The sequence below is a fragment of the Hibiscus syriacus genome, unplaced genomic scaffold (genome assembly GCF_006381635.1).
Source record: "Hibiscus syriacus cultivar Baekdansim isolate YM2019G1 unplaced genomic scaffold, ASM638163v2 tig00014304_pilon, whole genome shotgun sequence".
Taxonomy (NCBI): Eukaryota; Viridiplantae; Streptophyta; class Magnoliopsida; order Malvales; family Malvaceae; genus Hibiscus; species Hibiscus syriacus.
Window position 1 is genome coordinate 534,414 of NW_024062321.1, and position 25,905 is coordinate 560,318.

Sequence of the window (25,905 nt, forward strand, 5' to 3'; positions counted from 1 at the left end):
TTTGAGTTGGATATCCTTCGTCGTGAAGTTGAAATCCAAGTAAGTAGCATTGTTCCAAGTCCAATATCCTCCGTCGTGAAGTTGAAATTGGCTCTGGAACCGGGAAATTGTTTGTTGACAACCAGCCTTCCCTTCGTTGTGAAGTTGAACTTGTGTTGTCTCGAGTCCAATATCCTTCGTTGTGAAGTTGAAATTGAATCTGAATGAAATTTTGTTGACAAGCAGTGGTCCCTTCGTCGTAAAGTTGAACTTGCGTTGTCTGGAGTCCAATATCCTTCGTTGTTGAAATTGGCTCTGAGATTGGGAAGTTGTTGTTGACAAGCAGCGGTCCCTTCGTCGTGAAGTTGAACTTGCATTGTCTGGAGTCCAATATCCTTCGTTGTGAAGTTGAAATTGGCTCTGAGATTGGGAAGTTGTTGTTGACAAGCAGCGGTCCCTTCATCGTGAAGTTGAACTTGCATTGTCTAAAGTCCAATATCCTTCGTTGTGAAGTTGAAATTGGCTCTGAAATTGAGAAGTTGTTGTTGACAAGCAGCGGTCCCTTCGTCGTGAAGTTGAACTTGCGTTGTCTGGAGTCCAATATCCTTCGTTGTGAAGTTGAAATTGGCTCTGAAATTGAGAAAGTTTGTTGACAAGCAGCGGTCCCTTCGTCGTGAAGTTGAACTTGCGTTGTTTGAAGTCCAATATCCTTCATTGTGAAATGAAATTAGCTCTGAAATTGAGAAGTTGTTGTTGACAGGCAGCGGTCCCTTCGTCGTGAAGTTGAACTTGCGTTGTCTGAAGTCCAATATCCTTCATTGTGAAGTTGAAATTGCGTTATCTGGAGTCCAATATCCTTCGTTGTGAAGTTGAAATTGGCTCTGAAATTGAGAAGTTGTTTGTTGACAACCAGCCGTCCCTTCGTTGTGAAGTTGAACTTGTGTTGCCTCGAGTGCCACGATATCCTCCTTCGTGGAGTTGAAATCGCAGATGGCCCCTTCGTTGTGAAGTTGAGCCTTGACTTGAATATCCTTCGTCGTGAAGTTGAAATCCAAGTATTGTATGTTGCGGGTGGACACAATTCCCTTCGCCGTGAAGTTGAAACCGTGGAGACCCCTTTATTGTGAAGTTTGGCTTCGAGCTAGATATCCTTCGTCGTGAAGTTGAAATCCACTTTCGAGCAAATCGTGTCGCTTTGAATTCAATATCCTTCGCCGCGAAGTTGAAATTGACTCTACCTAAAACCTGAAAAAGTTATGCATATATGTGATGCTATGGATGCAATGCTCTTAGGTGTGCCTAAAATGCATATGTAACATATGTTATCTTAGGGCTCTGGAGAGAAATCTCGATCTCCAGTTGCCTATCTGGAATCTTTATTCTTGAATCTTCAAATTTTGATCCCTGATCTTGAATTCTTCAAATGTTCAAATCTGATGTGCACATTCTATTTTTGATTTGAGAAATGCTTCTCGACCATCTCAAGTATGCCTGAGCTGAGTGTAACGGTTCAGATGATGCTTCAAAAGAAGTTGTCTTGAAAGAGATAGAATTCGTTTCAAGGGAAACGATCTCAAAGATATATGTTGTTTCATGAGAAATGGTCTCAAGGGAAACAAAATTATGTTTTAAGGGAAATAAATTTGAAGATTTTGTGTTTCAAGAGTAACTGCCTCAAGGGAGACAAAATTTGTTTTAGGAGAAATAAATTCAAAGATTTTGTTTCAAGGGAAACTGTCTCAAGATAGAAAATTGTTTCAAGAGAAACTGTCTCAAGAGAGACAAAACTTAGTTCCAAAAGAAACTGTCTCAAGAGAAACGGTATTTGTTTCAAAGAAAACATATTCAAATATTTTGTTTCAAGGGAAACTGTCTTAAGAGAGACAAAATTTATTTCAAGGGAAACTGTCTCAAGATAGACGAAATTTGTTTCAAGAGAAACTGTCTCAAGAGAGACAAAATTTGTTTCAAGGGAAACTGTCTCAAGAGAGACAAAACTCTTCTAGTGAAAACGATCTCAAGCGAGACAAATCTTGTTTTAAGAAAAACATGAGTGAAATAAATCTTCTTTCGAGTAAACAGTCCCAAGTGAGACAAAGTCTGTTTTTAAAAAAGCAATCTCAAGTGAGATAATCATCTGCATTAAATGAGATTGTCTCAAGCGAGACAGAATTTATATTGGAAATGTCGAATCTGAAAATGAATGTCGATCTTTCTATCTGTCGAGTTGGTTGAAGTGTAGCTTCTTGCTGCTGAGCTAAGCAACCGACATCAATCTGTAAAGGTGCTTTTGAATCGAGTATCCTTCGTCTTGAAGTCGAAACTTGACTCTAAAATCTGCAAAAATTATGTATGTGGGAAAAATGATGCTCTAAAATGTATGCATAAGATGCATATAACATGAATTGGTTATTTTATCTCTTGAAAAGGCCTGATAATTCGCATTAGGATGTTGAATCCCCAAAGATGCCCAAAAAAATACCCCAATATTTCATGTTGAATCTTCAAAGATGCCCAAAATGTTCCTCATTTCTTGCTTCAGCATTGATTCTGAGCATGAGTTTTGTGTCTAAGAGTCACATGTCATTTACCAAGATCCACTCTAGAGAGACTGTCTTGTTTGAAAAAAATGTTTTTCTTTCTCTTTTAATATCAATTAAAAGAGTTTCAAAAAATGTTTAATCCCAAGTTTTAAAAATATTTCCCCTTTCACGGTTTTACAATTGAGACGAATCATAAAGCTAGAGTTCATTGGATATCAAAGAATTAATTACAATGTTAATCCTTCAATAAATTATAGCTATTTGACAAGTGTCAAGATCAAAGCTATCTTTGAGAGATGGTCAAGTAAGGATAAAAAGTCTCAGGTCATTGTGTTTGGTCAAAGGTTTCGCATTTGATGCTCAAAGGTTTGATATTTGATGCTCAAAGGATTGATGGGGTAGCTTGCATGCTTCTCTACTGGAAGTGTTCTCTGACTCCCAACCTTCGTTGTCACACTCGGATTGTGCGATGCCTTATCAAGGAATTTGTGTGATCTCTTCAGTTGCACAATTTTTATATTCGAGCCGCCTTTTCAGGTTTTCAACTCGAATCCTCCTTTGGGTTTCAAGACGTTATTCAGGATTTACGTCTTGAACCCCCCTTTGTTATTTTTCTCTACCATACATTAATTACATTGTTTTTTTTTGCAAACAAAGATTAATCCTGATGGGCGGGATGAAATCTGAAGATAGTCTCTTCTGTTTAGAAATCCATGTATGATTAGAAGGGACTTTTAAGGAACGTAATGTAGGCCAGGGTTCGTGGTTATGAAAGAAAATGATAAATATGCCCAAATAAGTGTTTCAGGGTATTGAACCAAGGATCAATTCATTCTGATGCCATCGATCTTGTCTTGCTCAAAATGTCTCTTTCTCTTGATGCTCTATGATCTTTGAGTGAAGGGATTCAGTGATTCGGGAATGATTGTGCTTGATCAATCTCATTGAAGCTTGATGCACCATTTGTCTTTAGGGAATTTTTGCATGTGTTTTTTGTTCCCTTTTTTATTTTTGTTCTTGTTTTTTCCTTTTTTGCTTCTTTTCTTTTTTTCTTTTTGCCCTTTTTGTTCTGATTGAATCATCGCACTTGGCATTTGGTTCACCTTTCGGTATCTCATCTGAATCAATGTCTTCACTCATGTGAGCAGATTTTCTCCACCTTGCCCCCCAGTATGGAGGGTGATCCTTGGTTAGGGTTGAATCAGAAGAAAAAAAATACTATAGGCTCAAAAGAGGACGCAAGGGATATATATTTTCTCCTGTTGTGAAGGGATAAAGAAAGAAAGCCGTTCATCATTTCATACATATAAGTCTTTACAGAAGAGGTATCCCCAGGGGGATAGAATTTTAGGATTAATTATATTCACATGAAAACAGTGCAATTAATGCATGATATAATTATTTCAAATGAATTGTTTTTTCTGCTCCTTGCTCCCATCATGTCTCAATGTTCAGGCTCCCGGCGAGATGCCCCAAATTATCTTGGAAGAATGCTCATGTTCAAAAACAACTCAATGCCTTGAGTTTTAATGGTAAAAAAGGTTAATTTTGGGTCTAAAAGACAGTTGTGTGATCTTACTCAAAGAAAGGTATGGGTGTATCATAAAGGTAAAGGCAATGTTTCAAGAATTTAAAGGGATGTAATGTCAAATTTGGTCTTTTTGATCAGGGTATTTCATTTTGGGGGTTTGAGACAGGATAAGAAAGGTCTAATCTTGTCATATGTCAAAAATCTATAATTCTTGAAAAATTAAAAGAATCCTTAATTCATTTAATATTCGAAAAATTAAAGATTAAAATTTGTTCAATTGCTCCACCTTAGAAAGTAGCATAATTCAATCGTTTAACAGATTAAGCGAAAGATCAAAGACGTGTTCAAACAAAACAATCCTCTAAGTGCAAATGGTATATGCCATGCCCCTTCTTCGGCAAGCGCCTTAGGTTTCAGAGGAATTTTGGGGCTTCTTACGTGGTAACAGCTAGCAGCTTCAACATCGTGGCCCTTAGGATATGGGGATTCTTTTCTTAGATCATCCTGGCAAGCTTTGTCCTACAATCAGCTGATCAGGCTCCTACTGTTACAATCTTGCTTCCATGTGGTTAAATTTGCTTCATCGAGCCCTTCACGACTTAATTTCATGTTTGTGAAAATGCTTAAAATGTAGATGAAAATGCAAAAAGGCAAAAATGCAAAATACAAGAATGCATGAAATGTTCGAGGCATTGATCCAGAAAAGTGTCCATTATTATAAATAATCCTTATTCAAACAAAAATGTTTTATCTTGTAAGAGACATAAAAACAATAAAAGGTATGTTCGGACTAAATCTTCTAGACATCCATCTGAGATACTTTCTTCCATGACTCGACTGCTTCTTTGATCATCTTCTTATAACTGTCACCGTGATACATAAACTCTGATATAGATAATCCATATTTTGCTGGGACAAACTGATGTGCCCCATACTGTCTAAGTGCCAACAACAGAGCATACCCAACTGCACCTCAAAGTCCAAATAGGGTCATAGTGTCAGAATTCCCACACTTGAAAAGAACATCACTGAGGAACAACCAGGGGGCTCTCCAGGTAATATCCCAGTCCTGAAGATGAGTGAATACTTTCATCCATTTCTCTTTTGAAGCGCCTTCATGTCCTGTCATGGTGATGAACTCTCTCAAAGGTGAATACGTAGTGCTAAATCTACAGTAGGCAACCCCATTAGTCTTCCAAAAGTGGATGTGAATCCAGACTTGAAGGAATTGAACACATCCAATGAATCTACCTCCGCCAGCTCTTCGGCAATGGTTGAGAGACCAAAAGGTCTCGACTGAGATAGTCGGTGCTGGGTTGACTCGTTTCGGAAGTTGCTCAACAGTTCCACCACGGCTGCGTCAATGCATCCCAAAACCTTCGAAAAGATGATCAAGCCATACAGACCTAGTGCAAAAAGGTCTATAGTCTTCCATTCATCAGGTTGGTCCTTCATTAGTTCCCTTATGTGGATCCACTCAATTCCTTGCCCGTTACCTTTGTTTCGGAGTCGGTCAGTCACCCATTTTTCATCAACTCCTATAATCTTAGCCAGTCCGTTCTTGAAAGGCCGACTCTTGATGTGTTTGATGTAGGCTCGCTCCAGTTTAATGCTTTCACAGTGCAATAGTGTAGTATACTCCTCGATGGTAGGTACCATGTCCTCCTGGTTAAAAGTGAAGCAACTGTATCCCAGGTTCCAAAATTGAACCAAGACTCTGATTAAGGGATCATCGGTTTTAACATGAAGCAAAAGTGCAATGTCACCATACCGCTGACTGAACTTCTGTTTCCGATCATTCTTCCAATTATCTCAGATGTCTCGAAGTTCTTGCACATTATTCTGTTTTTAGGCTGATAGAGGCGTAACTAACTAGCTCTGACACATAGCTTCCTTGAAGACTATCTCTCTTTTCCTTCTGAGTCTTCTCGGACCATAATCGTACCTCGGAGTTTTTAATCTCTTGTATTACAACACCTTTATCCATTAATTCAGATTATTTTGTGTAACAATACCTTTTTAGGGATCAATAGCCTCTTGTTATGATGCAAATGATGAAAAACAAAAAAAAGAGGACAAAAAAAAAATTAGTGAGGTAAATCAAAATAATAAAATGAAAAATCCTACCCCACATGATATCTACCCGAACATGCTTAGTATCCTACTCGGACATGATCTCTATCTCGCATGCTAATTTCAAACAAATCCTAACCGCATATTTCTAGTTCACATGCTTTGAACAGAAAGTAAAGCATGAAATAATTCTGGCATCCTAGAATTGAAATGAGGTTTTGGGGTAAGCTCTAATTCTTCAAAGTCTCCCGGTTTAGGTGCTAAAAAAACGGTACCCGAGTTCTCCTTGCTGGTGCCCCCTTGGGCTTGCCAGACCCTTAGTTCTAAACCCATCACAGGCTTGTGTGGACTAAGTTAAACTCGAGAGGACACATTCCCTTATGTCTATGCGGAGAATAAATTCACACGAAGACAGGTATATGAATCCCGAAGGCTACTTGCTAGGCATATGCGGTGAATAAATTCACACGAATGCGTCGCTTTCACCCCCACTTAAAACGGGTTCGGAGCTCGAGTTTATAGCCTTAGATGAAAAAAGACTTTAAGGGCTGAAATCATTGAGAAAACGGTTAGTACAACTATTTACTCGAAAAAATATAATCAAAAGTAAGCAATAAGGATCGAAATGTTACCTTAAAATTTAAACTTACCCTTTTCGTTAAAAAGACAACTGAAAATTACCTTAGCCTGACTCACTTGAGAATCCCCAGCGGAGTCGCCAAGCTGTCGTAACCGTCTTTCGGTTGGTTCCCGAAATTGGGCTTCGACTTAGAAAAATGTGGATTGGAGTCGCCACCGATCATTTATTTAAAAATAAATGGGTTGATCGGATACCCTATTTCTACCTGATCTGCGTCTTACCAGAAATATGTCGGGCTCGGGAGTCGGTTACGGTTAAGGAAGGATTAGCACCCTTGAACCGCCCTTTCGGTACTACGTAATTTCCAGTTGTCTTAATTAAGAAAAATTACAAGTTAAATTAAAATGTAAAGTTTCAATCCTAATTACTTACCCTTGATTAATTTGAAAATATCCTTTAAAAAGAATCGAGAAATGTGTTAGATAAACAATGTAAAGAAAACAAATAAGATACAAGGGAAAAAAAATAATAAAATAAATAAGTAAAAAATAATAAAAGTAATAATTATATATAGTAATATTTGAAAAAAGAAAAAAAATATAAATATATATATATATATATCAAAGTATTAATAAAATAATAAGCTATATATACACTAAATACTTAAAAATAGAAAATCTACCCTCCCAATTCACCGAAAGTGGGGGGCTTTAGTAAGAAATAAGACAAAAAAAATGGACCATCTAGGTTAGTAGTATATAATATAATGTTTAATAATGATAATGATAAAGACACAATATTTTTTTCAAAGAAAATATAATATAATAAATGAATAAAAAAACAAAAATAATATAAATAATATAAAATTATAAAGTTATAAGATATATTACATAAATAAAGAAATAATCTAATAAAAATAATTAAGAATATATATTTAATAATAGGTATATAAATAAACTATTAAAAGTATAAAAATATACGACTAGATAAAGATAATTATAATATATATATAGTAATATTAGACTTATAAGTAAAATATTAAATAATATATATATATAATAATAATAAAATAGTAAAAAATAAATGAAAATAATTTTATATATATATACATATAATAATAATAACATGAATAATAAAAATAAATGAATAAAATATTCATATAATAAATAAAGGGACTAATATAGATTTTTTTAAAAAGTTCTTCCCCTCCTTTAACCGAAAATCAAACCGGTTTTTAAAAATAAGCCTCGGGGTAGATCTAGGTTCGAAACTTCGAAACCCCACCCATTTTGGTCATCGGCGCAACCCACGTTTTGGGTTATTCGAACCAAATCTCAAGAAAAATAACGTGCACATGCAAAAGAAAGAAAAAAGAAAATGCTACCTTTTATTTATTTTTCGAATCCTTTACAATAGTTTTACCTTTGTATCTTCCCGTGCTTTCCTCTATGTTTTATGTGTAAATCGTCCGTTACAATGGTGAGTTACAATGGCTATTTATAGTGCTTGTGGATCCTATCTTTAGGAATTTAAATAATAGTAGAACTCTATCCTATTTTTAGGAGTTTGAATCCTAACAAAATTTCATCCTATTTTTAGGAGTTTGAATCCTGAAATTCTATCCTATTTTTAGGAGTTTGAATCCTAGTAGGACGAAAAATGTGTGTTGACACCTTGCTATTAGAAGGGACTAATGATTTGAGAGTCGTAAATCGTTCATTTATTTTTTTTTGGTCGCCTCCTCTCCAACAAGATGTGATTTCCGCAAGTATCGTCTGCCTCCGGTCTCCAAGCTGCATCTCCAACATCATTATCATGTGGAGATTGAAGCAATTCTTTATCAGGCATCCTAGGAACTTCGAAAAATATCTTCTTCGGTAACTTTTGAGGGGTTTCATCTTTTAATTTCTGAGATTTCACCAAGCCGTTTGTTTTCCAGCTGACAAAGCTCGATTCCTTATTCAAGTTTCGGACGTGCAGTCCCAAAATCAACTGGTGCGAGGTCTTTAACAGGGCCGACAGAACGGTTCGGTAATGTAGATCATCATTTACAGGATCTAAAGTGGCCAGTTTTGTTCGACCGCGCACTCTCCGACTTCTTTCAACCCGTTATTGTTACCATTTTCACCCTGGCACAGAGGAACATTGTAACAACCCGAAAATTTTAAAATAATATTTAATTGGGAATTGAGGTTTTAATTGAGTAATTGGTGAAAATTTGGGGACTAAATTGGAAGTTTTTAAAACTTGAAGCTTGTTTAAGAGTTAAAGAAAATTCAGGGACCAAACCCTGAATTTACCCTAAAATGTTAGGTAAGGGCTATTATATACGTGAATTGGTTTCTGATTTCAGAAACCAATTCTTCCCAAATTCCCTCTCCCAACCTCAACTGCCGACGATAATCCCGACGCCGTCCGAATTCCGATCGTCATTTTAAAACCACCATCGTGTTCATCATCAAGCGAGGAACAAACCCTTCAATTTAATTGAAGCGAAACGCTGCCAAACGTCGTGAATTTCAAGTTAAAGCATCGACGTTTTTTTTTAAGCTCAATCGCCTAGAAAATCCTAAATTCATCGCCGATCGTTGCTCCTTTTACGACACCTCCCGCACCATCGTGTTCCTTGTGCCGTTCCGAGTCCGCCGGTGTCATCCTCGATCTCCGTTGACGGCGGCGCGTGGGGAGGTGGATCAGTCAAAGATTCGGCCGAGTCGAAATCGAGCTCTCCGCCGTTCAAAAATTTGAACCGATCTTTGTAAGTATCTCGAAATCGCTCAAAATAATTTTTAGAAATTTTTCCGTGATTTTTAGAGCCCCGGAGGACGTCGCACGCGCCCACACGCGCCGCCGCAGGCGAGTGAACGCTGGAAACCGGTTTTGACCGGTTTGACCGGTCACGACCCGTTTACCCGTTTACCCGACCCGTTGACCCGACCCGACCCGACCCGTTGACCGTTGACCGGTGCTATTCTGGGAATTAATTCGGTTTTGGTGTTATTCTGGGAATTAATTCGAAATGGGTGCTATTTTTGGTAATTTTTTAAAAAGGGTGCTATTTGTGTAAAATGTTTGACAGTTTGTTGACTTCCTTTGACCAGAACTTTGACCGGCTTTGACCAGCTATTAGACGACCTTTGTTTTGACCAAGATACCTATCCTGATAGTTTTCGACGTTCCGAATCCGTTTTTGGGGTCCGTTTTGCTAAATTCAAACCCGAAAGTCTCCAAATCGTCAGTCAACCCCGTTGACTTTAATTTTGACCAAGAATTCGAAATTTCGGAAGGTCATACTTTATATTTTTTGACGTCCTGAATTTGATTCCGAAGTCCGTTTTGCCAAATTCTGACCCGAAATTCCCGAATCGAGCTTGTAAACCCAAAAGGCTTAATATTTTAATATTTTGATTATTTAAATGAGATTTGGTCAAGGATTTATTCAATAAAATATTTTATGAAGGTACTCGTGTTTCACCTGAACAAGGATCAATTAGGTCCGGTATTATCCGTTCGTTAGATCAGCCTGAACCGCGTACTACGAGAATTACCCGTAGGTTTCTGTATATATTAAATAATATTTAGATTATTTATATTAGGATTCCAATATGGATTTTTCCAATTCGTAGGATCTAGCGCTGCAGTAAACGTGATCGACAGACCCAGCAATAGGCTTCCCTATCTGATTTCTCAGACTGTTACAGGTGTGTTTCCGACAGTGTTAATTATTTCTGTTTTAAAATATACATCTGAACATTATGTATATGACATCTGATTTGCCACATATTTCTGAAATGAATTCTGGTTACGGTATTTTATACCGATCTTCTGAATATTGAATATTCGATATCTGAAATTCTGTACTACTGACTTGTCTTCTGATTTCCGTATTTCTGTATATTATTGTTAAGCATGAACACTTTATGTTTTAAAGATTTAATCATTGTTTTCATTCAAATACATTCTGAACATCTCCATCATTGGGGGGTATCGTTGAAGGAAGTATATCGTAGGTTCCTCGGCTTTGGCTCAGGGCCTTATTTGTTGTGTGGGCTGGTGTATGGTTCTGGGGAACCTACACATTCTGTTGTGATGGGCTGGGGGTAGTGTTCATATTTTTTTTTACGACATGATTGCATAAACCGACTTTACTGGAATATTTTATCAGTATGTTTTTATATACACTGTATGGAACACACTGGGCTTTTAGCTCATTCTGTAGTTTTTTTACCATTTTTCAGATAACAGCAGACCATAAGCTAGCAGATTTGGCATCAGGAAAATCAACTACTTTATTTGTACGAACATATTTTCTATATGTTTTTTCGGTTTGTTTGGTGACATGTATTTTATTATCGTTTTGGACATATTTGTATTATTAATATTATGTTCTATATTATATTTATCGTCCTATAAGTGGAAAAAAAAAACCTCTGAATGGGATATGTGACCACTTAGGTTTGGGTCTAACTCACAGACCGGGTCTAGGGGGGTTACAAACATCTCCAAGATCCGCCAAGGTTTGAGATATGAAGTCACTGGAATTCAAGGAATGGAGATCATCCATGAATTGCCAACTTTGTACCTGAGAAGTCCTATCATTTATCCCATCAATCATAAATGGATCTTCTGCTGGTTGGTTTGGCTCGATTCCATCTGAACTGTTGATCGGAGAAACCATTTCTAGTTGCTCACAGCCTAAAACAGGACTCAGTTCAGTATCGAGAGCCGAACAAGCAGGATCTTTCTTGTTCCGAATTGTTGCATCAACTCGTATGGATTTATTTGGAACAATCGTCTGTGGAGAATCCAAGAACAAACTTTTAACGCGATGAATGAGACTGAGGTCTTCCGGTACCTACAGAATGCAATCAACATAACAGCATGCCTTGAAATAAAACTGCATCGAAGCAAACCTTCCCATGGCAATAAACAAAATTAAAAGTATAGCCGAAAAGTTACCAAATCTACCACACCAAGCTCAATTACACCTCCCGCAAATGGAAAGCATACTACTGTCTGCAAATCAATACAAACGTTAAGGATTTCAGAACCATGCTACTGTCTGATCACTTGTAACCTATGTTCGTTTTCATATCGGAAAATGAGAATAAATTAAACAGACGGTGAAACTGGATCAACACTGAATAGACGCACTCTGAGAGAGCCGGTTGACAATATTTCCAGGCCATGGAAACAAAAACCGAACCGACATTTACAAGCTTATCAACTGATATTTATAATCTAGCCAAGAATCGAAGCACGTGAAAATGAATCTACCTTTGCAACCAGTGAACGACACCACCTTACTCTCTGCATACTGAGCATTGCAAAGCCAAAAGGATGACCACTTGACAATGTTCTTCCAGGCAATCTAACAACAATTTAGACTATGAATCAACAATCATAAACATTGAATGTTTTCAGTTATTAGAGAGATTGAAGAAAGATTTCCCTTGGCCGATATCGAACACCAACGACATACGAACTAAGTAATACCACTAGGCATCAGTGAGATCTTCTGGAGATAATGCAGCTGAAGGTCTTCTAGCTTGAGGGCTGCCTTCACCAGCTGAAAGGGACTCATAGAGTTCTCTCAGCTGCTCACTTCTCTGCAAACCTAACTGGTCAGCTTTGAGCTCCAAAGGTTGAACTGTTTTCCTTGTCCTTATATCTCCATTGTAATAACCATCTCCCCACTCCAAGACCCTGATATTGCTCACATTGACAGCAAGAACATGGAGATTCATGTTTAAAAAAGACAAATACCTCAAATGCTTTTAGGGTTTAAAGATGGGGCAAAAAGGGAACATTTTGTACCCTGGCTGACTAGCTGATATGGACCAGAAGATCCCATAATTCCATTGGATGTTCCTCACAGCAAGAGCAAGCTGTTTCCTCAAGCTCCCTTGATTTTGGAACCAAGTAGCCATTGGAAAGATATCTTTGGTTGTGGAAATTTCACAAACACTTTATCAGCAAAAAACATGAACTTCAGTTGAAGCTCGTGATTCTTTTATCTAACTACAATGCTCTTGTTTTGTTCATCACAAACAACCCAGAGATCCAAACCAACAGTTCTTTGTTCTTAAAACCATAAAGATGGTTTTTTATTCTGGGGGTAGCTATGAAGCTAGAAAAAGCAGATGAAAATGGGGATAGATGAAAGTGGGCCAAGTTGCAATTAAGTTACTGTAGTTGAGTAAAAACACCAGATCAAAGGAATGAAATTTAGGGTTTGATTCCGTGAAGAAACAAAAGTTCATCGAGTCATTATGTGTCCATTAAACATTTTTCAAGTTGTCGTCATGAATGACTTCATGGGAATGATAAAGAAGAGACAAGGAACAATTATTATGGCACGAGGAAGTGTGATTTACAACAACAAAAAATACAATAATTTCAATCCATATCAAATCTCTTTCAACCAATCTTCAATGTTCAAGCACTCGGTGACTATCTAGTGGTGGATCTAGAAATTTAAGAATGAGGTTTAAAATTTTAATTTTATTTTCTTAAAAATAATAAGTATGTAAAAATTATAATTTTTCTCCCATAACACATTAAACTAAATTTAATAATTTTTTCAAAATAATAAGATATACTTGACCCCTATAGAGATTTAGTACATCCGCCATTGGGGCTATCGTGTTTATAATCATTATGGGATGATCTAATTTTCGACCCATGAATTTGTTAAGTTAATACATTTTGATGCTATAATTTTGATCACCTTTGTTGTAATTTTGTTCAATAATGATCACCAAATTTAAAAATTCTTTTTTTTAAGATTTGATATTCACAGTCGGAGATTTTTACCGTCACAAAAAAATCTCAATAAAGATTTGACATTTACTTTAAATTTGTTCTATCTACTTTTGTTTCTTTTGTTAGTTTCATGTTTGTAAACTTTTTTTTCCTTGCAGTTTTTTAGGTTGTGTTATATTTTTTTTTACAAATTACAATCTTATCATGTTATTGGAGATTTTTTAGATTAATCCCGCTAAAATTTGAGAACAGAAAATGGTTTTGCCGTTCTCCAATAATAGGTGCAAAGTGAATTTGAAGGGGGTTGGATTGACCGGCTACCGATTGCCATTGAGATTAAGACTATTGAATATGGATTGTATATTAAATTTAGGTTACATATTGGATTTAAATTTTAACTAAATATATTTTTTATTTTATTTTGATTCGATCTTGATGAATGAAATTTTAAATCCCAAAAAAACTAATATTTATAATAGACATTTTTAGTTATCTTTTGGGCATAAATAAATCCAAAGTAAGCACACAAAAATTTAAATTAGACATAAATTAAATTTAGACTGAGAACATATATAAAAAACAATTCTTAATAAACTAATTTTAAATTCCAAGGTGGGCACGTGTCCACCTGAAAATCATATAGCTCTGCCACGGTTTGAGAATATAAACCAACAACTCTTGATGAAGCTTATCACTATCCTAACCTTCATATAAATAAATGTAAACATTTATGACTATATACTTCCAACAGATATGCAAACATTCAACTGTACAAAAGGTCAAATTTCCCTACTCCACATTTTTTGTAGATTCTGATTCGCGGGGGCTAACCGGCTTCTTCTCGGGAATTTCAGGCTTCGTTGTTGCTGGTTGTCCAGAACCAACACCTTTAACAGAAGGGCTAACTGGCTTCTTCTCGGGAATTTCAGGCTTCGCTGTGGCTGGTTGTCCCGAACCAACACCTTTGACAGAAGGGGTAGCCGGCTTCTTCTCAGGAGTTTCAGGCTTCACTGAGGCTGTTTGTCCCGAACCAACACCTTTGGCAGAAGGGCTAACCGGCTTCTTCTCAGGAATTTCAGGCTTCCCTTTGGTTGGTCGTCCCGAACCAAGTCCTTTGGCAGAACTTGATGATGGCTCTATTGTAAGTGAGGATGCCTCGTCCCTAGAAGCATACCAGGAATTTCCACATGCAATACATTCCAACTGATGCAAATGGAAGTTTAAGGTTTAACTGTTAAAGATGAAATTACCTAGAATTTATGCATGCAGTTACCTCGAGATTTCCAGAAAATGTGGTCTGATATAATACTTGTGTCCATCCATTTCAGACAAGAAAAAATTATAGTACCATTTTGTACGTCTGGTATATACTTTTTTCTTTAATAAAAAAAAGATATATACTTTGTCTATATTATGCTCTGATAAAAATGTAAATTCTATCCAAAAACAGTTTCCTTACTTAACATGGTTAGTGAACTTTTATGTCGGAAATCTTGTACAAAGACGAATGCATGATCAAGTTGACAACATTGTGCATATGGATCACAGATAAATGCCTGTAGTTTTGGTTATTAGTATCTTGTACATAAACAAGTTCAAAAACTAGTGCATGTGCATGTCTAGCTAGAGTGAAACACAATCAAAGTACGAGCTCAATCAACTTAGCACACCATCAGAGCAGTCCAAGCTTACACTAAATTAGTAACAGTGATGGAATCAGAGATGAAGATATGAGATAACCTGGTAGCGGTCTCCATGTCCTGCTTGGATAATGTCTCTTAGACAGACTTTAAATTCATTGCATCTTGAGCACCGGGCGTCAGTCATCTGCTTTAAGAGTAACAGAACAATCAGTTACATATCAACCATGTTAACAAAGATGTTATCGGATTTTTTGTATGAATTAGGTAGAGAGAACGACCTGCATGCGCTCAAATTCATCAGGCTCTTTCTTGGCTGTCTCTTCAGCAGTTAAACCCTCCTACAGTTGAAATCATTAATCAAGTTCTATTTCCAAATTGTAAAAGGCATATTTAATTGAATTTTTTTAATTTGTCTAAACATAAAAGAAAGAATTACTAAAAATGATAACAAATAAAAAGTTTGCTCCATGGTGGGCTGCCCCCAGAATCCAAGTAGAGCGGCATAAATGAAATTAGTCACAAACAATTGTAAGGTTAAATTTAGTCAAGTCCTTGTGATATTAAAACCAGTTAGTAGGTAATAAATGGCCAACAGATAACCAGGTTCAAGAACCAACATATTTCCACCTGCATGGGGTAGCTATCACTCTTTTAAACTGACATGAAAGAAAATTCAAAACCCTAATAAACTATACCTTTAACTCAGCAGGTGTCATGTTAAGTATTGTTGAAGGCTCTAATTCTCCATTTAGTAGTCGTCGAGCTAGCAATGAATTATTCTGGGAAAAAGAAACAAGAATCAACATCATACTAAATTGAAAGAAGGGAAGATATCTATATAGGCTCATAAGCAGAAAGCACTCGACCTTCAGGTTGAACATAAGCTGCCGTAACTTCTGGTTATATTTCATGTCAGGTGAAAAAGCATCATATGATGCCTTCTCAAGTGCAGTTACAGCGGAAATAGCAGCATCTGGCCACTGAAAAGACTTGTCACCCTGCAAAAGGAGAAGGGCGATAAATATTCTGCAAATCATAGCATCTCTTTAAGCAACTATCAGTCATTTCCTATTGATCACCACATGGGTAAAAAACAAAAAAATAGCTCTACAATAAAAGTTAAACATAGTCAAGAAAGCCACTGCACACATTTGAACTCTTCTCTTGAGATCCATTTGCAGTTCCTGAACTCTTAGTGTCTCTTTCAGGTTCCAAGCTATCAGAACCACCTTTTGCTTTGTCATCAAGTTCAGGAGAACTACACACGTATTGAACAGCTTGGAGAAGCCTCTCCATCCACTTATCACGATGGGTTACTCCGGTTAGCACATTAGCTTTTGACAAAGTTGTGTAGTATTCACTGGTATTACTTGTACAGCTTCCAGGAGTTTCAGCTTTCAGATGTTGATCAGACCTAGGAGTTCCAGTTCCTTCATCACTCCTAGTAACATCAAGAGGTGAAATATTCTTTTTCCTGAGAGATCTTTTTGCCTTTAGCTGCTCTTCCTGATCAACAACTGGAGCAGCAGCATCAGTCTCAAGGTCAGGGAGATCTCCCAAACGTGATAAAGTTTTCTGAACAAGTAGATCGATCTCATGCTGTTTACTATCTTCATAATCTTTATCAGTTAGCTTCCAAAGCTTCCGCTCTACAGTGTCATAAACTCTCTGCACAATAAAGCCCGGATGCTGTTTCCGTTTTGGATGTTGCTTATGTATGGGAACAAAGTGCACCACACACTTGTGCATCACAGATTCTGCAGGAACCTCATCACGATGGAAGCTATAGAACAGCTCTCTGGTATCACGTGACTGCCAGCTTCCACCACCTTTTTTCTCAGCTTCTTCAGGGCGATAAAACCACTGACCGGTAACCATAATGCTCCCATCTTTCGTCTGACTAATGTCCTACAAATAGATAAAAGCTCCATTATTTGCAAAGGAAAAGACTAAAAAGTATTTCGAAAATAAAGAAACTAAAAATGTATTACCAAACAATGCAATTACCTTAATGATGGCCACATAAGGCTTCTGCTCCTGATCTTCAGGAACTAAAAGAACTGGATCCTCCTGTAGAGGAACGCTAGAAAACATAAGTAATGACATAAAGGTGAAAAGTCACAAATTGGTAAAATTGACCATTTAAGTGAAGAATAACATTACCCAAATCCCCAAACTACAGCTGCAAACAAAATAAACCAGAATGTCACAAAAATAGACCACTTGAATATTCAGTAACAGCTTTTCTCAGATCAGTTCAACATCCATACTCGTTTTTATGATTCATAAAATATTAATTCCAACTTCTACTAGCATAAAACTGCTATAGGTGAACTTGTAATGAACCAAAAAACCAACAAAATAAACATAATTCATAAAAATTATACTTATTTAAAAGGGTAACCAAAAAACATAACAATAAAACCGAAGTTAAAACTCATTTATACCAGGAACCAGTGTTTCATTTCAGCTTTCTTTGCCCAAAAATCACTGAGAATCTATAGATACTATTGTCACTTTCCACAACTCAAAATCCCTAAGACGCTAAAGAAAGTATTATCACTCTTCACAAACTTGGAAACATCTATAATCAAAACCCATAATTGCCATAAAGAAATAATAAAACCAAAAGCATTTTACATTAAACTCTTCAAAATTAAAATTGAAAAAAGTGACCCAGGGAAAGCACCTTCAGCCACTCAGAGGAAGAATCACTTTATAATCGTTGAAATCAATTATGAAATCTGACAATTATAAAAACAATCAACAAATCAGATAATAAATTCATATAAAAAAAGAACCAACAAGCCAAAATGTTCAGAACCCTAATTCCCACTAAACCTATCAAACCAAGCCGCACAAAAACAAAACACAAGCTCCTAAACAGAAACCTCTAAATTCAGAATCCAAACACTAAAAAAAAGAAGCGAAAGCCCTTAAAGAATCCAAAATGAAAGTAAGAAACTCACGAGATCATATCGATTTCCGTCGAACTCAAAAGCTTCATAATGACTCCTCCTTCCTCTTCCTTTCCCAGAAACCCTAATAGTATCCCCTATCGGCTTTGCATCCTCCTGAAGTGGCTCTTCCTCCTGTTCTTCTTCTTCTTGTTCTTCTTCCTTCGTGACCTCGTCCTTTTTCTTCTTCCTCTTCTTATTGTCCCTCTCGTCCTCTTCATCGTCCTCTTCAAGCAGCTTCATTTTCTTCCTCTTCCTTTCCGGCCTCGAATCTTCCGATCGGGACCGTCGGGGAGGTATCGGAGCTTCGTCCTCGTCGTCGCTAGTGGACACCTGAGCGAACCTTCGGTTTCCCATTCCGGACCAAAGCTTTCTTCTTTTTGCGGGTATTTCGTGAGGTTTTTAAATGTCGTGCTCAAACTTTGATGAAGGCTTATATAGGAAATCGATTTCGATTTAACGGAATCAGGCTTGATTTCTCTAATATATTACCATAATACCATTGTTTCAAACTCCATTATCCATATTTTTTTAACTCGTCATTTTTATATAAAAAATTATCGTCTAAGATAAATGTTAACGTATTAATTGAGATATGATAAAATTTGATTTTAAAATCATTTAAGTTATATGTTGTGGATCGACTCTCCATTTACATTATATCGTTAAGATAGTGTTTGAAATATTATGTTGTCGAATTAGTGCTTAAAAGCAACGATAATGTTAATAGACAATTGAAATGTGATTTTATCATGTATCGGTAAGCAAATTAACGTTCAACTCATATGATAATCATTTTTAATGAAAAATGACGAATTTAGAACATATAAATTTTATAATTTTTATGAACTCAACAAAATAACGTCATATAACCAAAAGATTATTTTTATAATTTTTAATAATAAAAAAATTCAATAAAACAACATCCTGTAATTAGGGAATCATTTGTGTCCTCTACATAACGTTAGGAGCGATGGATGTGATTGTCAATAACGATACATCTATATTAACTTGAGCAAATAATAATAGAATTAAATATATTATAAGACGAGAATAAAGAAAAAAATTAAATTTTGAAGTAGTAAATGAAGAAAACGTAGATAATCCGAATGTAAAACACATCATAAATTCTTATTATATACTCTTTTATACTACATTCAGTAATATACTTAGACGGGACGATCACCTCTTGAAAATTTAAAATTATCTTATATTTTAATTTTTTTTCTATTTATTTTCTATTAAAATATGTTTTTACCCTCTAAACTTTTATAAATTTAAATTTAACTCTTAAAATTTTATAAATTTATATTCGTCTTGTAACATAAAATGTTACGTCCGTCCACACTTACTCCGAGTCCAAACAAAATAGCTAACTATATGACTTCGAGTATAGAAAACACCACAAGTTCATTGTATACGTATTCGGCATTTATTTTGAGTCTAAACAGAATAACTAACTAAACACCACAAGTTCATAGAAGACACGACATGATCATATTTGATTTCCATCAGGCTCTTGTGCACTTCATCGAAGTGAGGATTTGTAGCATTTCTCGTGCTCTCCATCCACTGCTGAACTTTCTTCTAAGGACCCAACAGCCTGTTCCGATCCGCCTCGTCCAGAAGCTCGAGTTGCATTATGCCACAAACGAGGCTAAGATCGGCGATCGATGGTTGGTTTGCACGAGCAAAAACGGTCCGTTACCCTCGACCCAAAACAACTCGATCTTCGATAGAGCTGCGGACAGGATCCACAACAGAATTCTGAACAATTGTGACTGTAAAACACAAGCATTAATATACATAAACACAACACAATCATGATAGAACTATAGGGTTCGATCTATTTCAGTGTTAAATTATTATGCACCTGAACCACGGCGTAAGATGGAGTGATGCCAATCCTACACCGAGTGTATCTTGCTTCTCTTGATAATATCAGACGGATACCTTGAAAGAGAGTCACAAAAACTCGTTACGATCCGATTCGACTGCACAACTTTCTGACAGTGTCGAGTTTGTGCTTGGATCGAACTTTGAATCGGATTGACACCGACTTTTCCCAAATAAATAGGAAAATATCTACACAGATTCAAATTAAAACAATTTAAATCAACACTATAAAATGAGATGACACGGATTAATTAATAACAAAATATGAACCAAATAAATCACTCGTCACTTTCGGTCACACGAGAACAGGGACGGACACAGTGTCAGGTGAAGAAATCTGAACAAGCGACTGCACTTACCAGTGGTCAGCAACTCCAGGATATGAACAAGCAAGATAGATAAGAATGGCATGGCTGCAACAAACAACAACCAAAGTAAATAGACAAATAATGAATCATAATGGAATCTTTGAACTAAGGGGTAGGATAAAAGGGGTTCTTATTTACCTCTCAAAGAGCTTAAATTCTACATCAACAATGGCGGGCAGCTGATTCATGGGATTAATTTCTGCAAAGAAACCATTGGGAGAAAAAAACCAAAAACAATTTATAAAAAGGAAGATGATGACATAGTTCTAAAAAGGAAGAAAAAGTACTTGCAGAAGATGATGACAGCTCGAACTGGCTGAGATAGGCGATCTGAGTAAACATTTAGCTTCATGTCTCTATACTTTCTTCTGTGTTTTTCTCTTAGCTTCCTTCTTTGTTTAGCCTGCTATGCTTCTTAACATCCCAGCTTCTGATATTTTAGTGCCCGGGTATAGACCTCCAATAATAGGTATAGAAAAATTAAATTGGAAGAGCGAAATTTTTTTTTTGTTTATATATAACTTTTTATTATATTTAATAAATTATATAATAAATATATGAAATTTTATATAGAATTCGTCAAAAAAATTATTAAACACCTAATTATTCATGCAGAATAATCATGATCCTCAAAAGAGGTCCAGAATTAATTTTAACTTTCCCTACTTGTTTAAAAAATAATTAAATATAATTAAATGAAAAATAAAAAAGTAATTTAAAAATATCACCGTTGAGGAGTGGAACATAGACACATAGTGGATTAGTGGTGCCATGTGGGGGCTATGGCCCCCACAAAAAAGTTTGAAAATTTTAATTTTAGATCCATAAATTTTTCAAAAATATTAATTTGGCCCCACAAAGTTTTTATAAATTCATATTAAGTTTTAATATTTTTGAATGTTTTTAATTAAACACTTACTATAATTTTTTAAAATTCTCATTAAATCTCTCAATTTTTTTTAAAAAAATAGTTAGATCCCATTTTTTTTTGAAAATATGTAAACTGAATACTTCAATTTTTTTGAAAAATCTTAAATTAAACCTCTATAATTTTTAAAGTTTTAAATTGATCCCTCAAATTCTATGACCAAGTTATGCCACCGTATACATGTAATGTATAAATTGTTTGTGATTTATTATAATTATATACTTCAAAAACTATTAAAAAAATTAAGGAATTTCAAATTCATAAATTTCTTAATTATAATATCTTCTACCAAATCAAATATATATATATATATATATATTGATGGGTGAAAACTGGGTCAGCATATAAGTTTCCATGCCCGTTCTTCCATGAAAACAAAACCCTATTCTTGGTGTGTTATATAGGGATGTACCTTTCATTGCGTAACCTTAACACTCGTCGATTCATATCATCCACTTAATTTTAAACCCTAGTTATTGCTTTTAGCATTTACTAATTAAGGAAAGTTTGAAATTAACATGCATGCAATGGCCCTGAGTTGAATCGGAATCCTATATCAATGGTTCGAGGTCGAGATCAAACAACTCACTCTCGTTGTCTTCCACAAACCCTAATTCTCCCTCTTTTTCTTTCTTCTTTATTTTGTTTTCCTTCTTTCTTTGCCATCTGGACCTAAGGTTTTCTTATCAAGAAGGAGATGGCATTCAGTGGGACAACAGAGAAATGCAGGTCTTGTGATAAGACTGTTCATTTCTACGACATGACATCTGCTGATGGAGTCCCTTATCACAAGACTTGCTTCAGATGCAGCAAATGCAATGGACTCCTCACTGTACGTATACGTATAAATACATATATACATACACACGTACGCGTATCGTGTTTATACGCGTCTTTACTACATGAACGAACAACTTAATTAACACCTATTGTGTACAGGTGAGCACCTATTGTGCAAGGGATGGTGTCCTTTATTGCAAACCTCACTTTGAGCAAGTCTGCAAGGCGATTGGAACTTATACATCCAAAGGTGACAAGAAAAAAAATGGAATGCATTGATATTTAACATTCACATTTGATTCTCTAATGATGTTTTTTTAATGATTTTTCAGATAAACCTAAGCCAAATGGACTGGTAAACTCGAAATTTCCTTAAAAAATCGTATTATTTACGATGTTGATGTGATTATTCATATGTTCGAATTGTATTGTTTTGTTTATACAGCAAAGGGCTCCGAGCAAAGTTGCAGCCATGTTCTCTGGCACTCAAGAGAAATGTGGAGTCTGCAAGAAAACTTGCTACCCATTAGAGAAGGTCTACTAATTAACTAATCGTATTTTTCATCTTATATATATATATATATATATATATATATACATATATATATTCGTGTCCGATTTTCGTGTCTAACGTATTTTGAACATGTTCGTGTACGTTAATGAATCCGGGGTACATTAACAGGTGACTGTGGAGGGAGAAATATATCATAAAAACTGCTTCAGGTGTGCACATGGAGGTTGCTTCCTTACAACATCTTCATATGCAGCATTAGACGGCTTCCTGTATTGCAAGCACCACTTTTCACAGTTGTTCAAGGAGACAGGCAGTTACAGTCACCTCACCAAGACGACCTCGATGAAGAAACCTTCCTGCGGAGAAGCCGATTCGGAGTCGAAAGGGGACGATATCGAAGGGACGAGCACGGAAATCGAGGCTCAGACTGAAACTGCTGAGGAGCATGACCAATGATGGGAATGCTTAAAAACTTGAACCTTTCATGGGACATTGTTGAGCTTTAAAATCTCAGTACTTTGGTGTTTGATCTCACTATTATCAAAGGGAAACCAAGATTGTTGTATCCCTTCGAATTCATTTGTGTGGAGCTTTTTACTATGACAAGGTACGTACGCAATATATTATGTTAGAGGGAACAAACTTGAAATTTTAAAATTTTAAGAGAGGCGAATTTAAATTTATAATTTTTCAGAGGACAAAAACTGATTTTCAATAGAAATATATAGAAAAAATCTAAAATATGTGACAAATTTAAATTTTCAGTGGAAATAACTAGGGTTGGGCACGGGATTCGAATCCGACGTGTTCCAACCTAACCCGATCAGATTGGAATTTTTTAATAAAAAAATCAAATTCAAATTGTGTCGGTACTCCTCTTTATATTATTTTTTCCAATTAAATCCCTATTTATTAAATAAAATTAATAGTTTTATATTATTTCGAGTCTGATTGGAATCAGATTTTATCTCAAATGCCAGGTCAAGTTTTGGGTCAAGTTGAAGTATAAAATTTTTAAGCCGAGTCGGGTTAACCCATGCCCATCCTTGACTTACACCATCTAACTCCACGCAGAAACGTGATTGTGTTCAGACAGACAATGTAATGACGTCTTTTCAACACATTCCAACTTTGTCATCTAAGTAACATTTAAAATTTAAATTCGATTCTAATTACTTTATATACAATTAAAATTGTAATCAAATAAATAAAAGAAACAAAAATCATATAATTGAGTGATTTTAAATTTTAAAAGAATATGTTTTTATATTCGATTATATATATATATATAATGGTATAATGATGATTAAATCACACATTCGAATGTCTTGGGAGCAATTACATTACATGTTATGGAAAAAACTATTTAGTAAAACAGCGACCAATGGTGCCTGCCATTTGTAAATGTCGGATTTGGTCACATGATGAAATACATTAAAGATCGATAAATTATGTTTAAATAAATAAAATAATCATTAAATTTATTAAACTATTAAAAAACTATCATCAAATTTATTAAACTTTTATAAAATGATTATTAGATTTATCAAAATTTTACTTATTATAATATCATATGATTATTTTGTAACAATCGATCATAACATAACCTATTCTCATGTATTTGTTTGATCATCTAACTGTTTTTTTTTTTGAAAAATTAATTAATCAAAATAATCATGTAAACATAATTCAATGATCTTTGATATATTTAATTTTTTTATAAAATTTAATTTAATCTTAATTATAATTAGAGTGAAGAAGAGAAGTACTTACGGTGGATGTATAACCTACGACTTAAGAGAATACAAGATAATAAAAACATACAACTTGACCAGTCGACCAAATGAATAAAAATAAATAATTTGACCAACCGACCAAATATATTATAATATACTTTATTTTAATTTAATCCTATAAATAAAATAAAAATCCAAACTGTCATCAACACTGATCCTATTAGTGTCAAGTCAACGCATAGAACGGTTCTTCAGGTTAACACTCAACCAGACTCAAAAGGACCAATTTAGTCTATCTTCACTGTTTCATAATGGGCAGATTCAGCCAAATTTGAAGGGCATATCTGCGAGTACAAGTAAATTAATATAACTAGTTTCGACTTACGTATATATATATGCATACGAGTTAGCTTGATTCATTGATCCATATGAAAACACTGTCCACACCTTCATCTTCAACCTCCAACCCATATCCAGAATCATCTTACGGTTCATCTCCTGATTATCATCATCATCAAAACAATGATCATCTTCAACCTCAAGTTCGTGTTCATCTTCCTCACGATCACACTTTCCTCCATCAAGCTCTCGAGTTGTCGCTACACGGCTACACCCATCGAAGCCTGATAAATGAAGCTGAAGGAGAAACAACAACGGCAAGCTTCTCGACATGGCAGCATTTCCCGGCAGCGAAACCACCGGAGAGTCGACCGGTTTATGAAGTTTCGTATCGGACAGTTCCCGGAGGACCAAACCCTCTCCACAACTGATTAGATGATAATAGTTCAGTTCTTGTTCTTTTCTTTCCATTTCCTTAGCAGTCATGTATATGTATTTACAACAGACACCGTCGTTCACGGTGGTTGGTGGTGGTTCCGCGCCGTGTAAGGCGGTGGAGCTAGGAGGAGGTGTCGCTTACTCTTCGTTAGTCAAAGGTGGGAACATGGTGATGACGATAAAGAAGAAACGGCCACCGACTAAAAGTGGACATATTTTGAGGAAGAATCGTACTTGTAGATCTTCAATTTTTTTTTTAATTGTTTTAAAGGTCAAACCCACGTTTTGGTGGCTTTCTTTGATGTTATTTCCATGAATAAATAGGATGAACTTAAACCTATATTCATTATGTATACATGCAACTGTTATCAATAAGATTAAGCTCTATATTTATTTTTATAATTTTTTTGGGTGAAGAAGGTATGAATTTATTACACAAGGAATACTATCAATGCATTATTAAAAATTCACTTAAACCTAGTCGGAAGAAAAGAGTATAGTTAATATATAAGTTATGTTGACAAACACCCAAAAGCATATACACATATGCTCAGCTTGGATTGTTGAAAAAAATAAGTAAAAACGTGGTTTATGTGCTTAAAAAATTAATGTGACTCTCGTATTATTTTTTCTCTAAACGTGGTTTAATGACATGACGGTCCACAATACTGATATGATAATCAAGGGTGATTAATAACCTGACAGATAACATGACAAATGAGCTAAATTAATAACTTAAACATACTGGATGGACTACCACACATACAATTAAACATAAAAAAATATTGATCAAAAGACCACATTTAAGTTTATTTTTTGAGTTAAAGTACCATGT

At 35.5% G+C, this 25,905-nt stretch overlaps 3 protein-coding genes and 1 pseudogene across 7 annotated transcripts; 1 reads left to right on the top strand and 3 right to left on the bottom strand.

Annotated features, from left to right (window-relative positions):
• Positions 1–12,169: 12,169 nt before the first annotated feature.
• LOC120207100 (transcription factor EGL1-like) lies at positions 12,170–12,724 on the bottom strand. The gene is made up of 2 exons (XM_039206623.1): positions 12,524–12,724; positions 12,170–12,412 (listed from the first exon to the last, which is right to left on the bottom strand). The coding sequence occupies exons 1-2, from the start codon at positions 12,634–12,636 to the stop codon at positions 12,205–12,207; spliced, it is 321 nt and encodes a 106-aa protein (XP_039062554.1). The 5' UTR covers positions 12,637–12,724; the 3' UTR covers positions 12,170–12,204.
• Positions 12,725–14,054: 1,330 nt separating this feature from the next.
• On the bottom strand, positions 14,055–22,013 carry LOC120207093 (transcriptional regulator ATRX homolog). Of its 4 annotated transcripts, none has more exons than XM_039206612.1 (9): positions 21,897–22,013; positions 18,084–18,233; positions 17,122–17,184; positions 16,264–17,022; positions 15,981–16,112; positions 15,810–15,893; positions 15,393–15,452; positions 15,212–15,298; positions 14,055–14,674 (listed from the first exon to the last, which is right to left on the bottom strand). In XM_039206612.1, exons 1-9 carry the CDS (start codon positions 21,927–21,929, stop codon positions 14,261–14,263), a joined length of 1,782 nt encoding a protein of 593 aa, XP_039062543.1. In that variant the 5' UTR covers positions 21,930–22,013; the 3' UTR covers positions 14,055–14,260. The 4 variants fall into 4 exon arrangements, with proteins under 4 accessions (XP_039062543.1, XP_039062542.1, XP_039062539.1 ...); XM_039206611.1 differs by lacking the exon at positions 21,897–22,013 and having other exon boundaries at positions 14,055–14,358; positions 14,509–14,674; positions 18,084–18,476; XM_039206608.1 differs by lacking the exon at positions 21,897–22,013 and having other exon boundaries at positions 14,055–14,433; positions 14,509–14,674; positions 18,084–18,476.
• LOC120207098 (LIM domain-containing protein PLIM2b-like) lies at positions 18,205–23,055 on the top strand. 2 transcript variants are annotated; one of them, XM_039206621.1, is made up of 6 exons: positions 18,205–18,233; positions 21,897–22,095; positions 22,203–22,293; positions 22,376–22,398; positions 22,489–22,578; positions 22,726–23,055. In XM_039206621.1, exons 2-6 carry the CDS (start codon positions 21,961–21,963, stop codon positions 23,011–23,013), a joined length of 627 nt encoding a protein of 208 aa, XP_039062552.1. In that variant the 5' UTR covers positions 18,205–18,233; positions 21,897–21,960; the 3' UTR covers positions 23,014–23,055. The 2 variants fall into 2 exon arrangements, with proteins under 2 accessions (XP_039062552.1, XP_039062551.1); XM_039206620.1 differs by lacking the exon at positions 18,205–18,233 and having other exon boundaries at positions 21,863–22,095; positions 22,726–23,051.
• LOC120207010 lies at positions 19,515–20,687 on the bottom strand (annotated as a pseudogene).
• Positions 23,056–25,905: the final 2,850 nt, after the last annotated feature.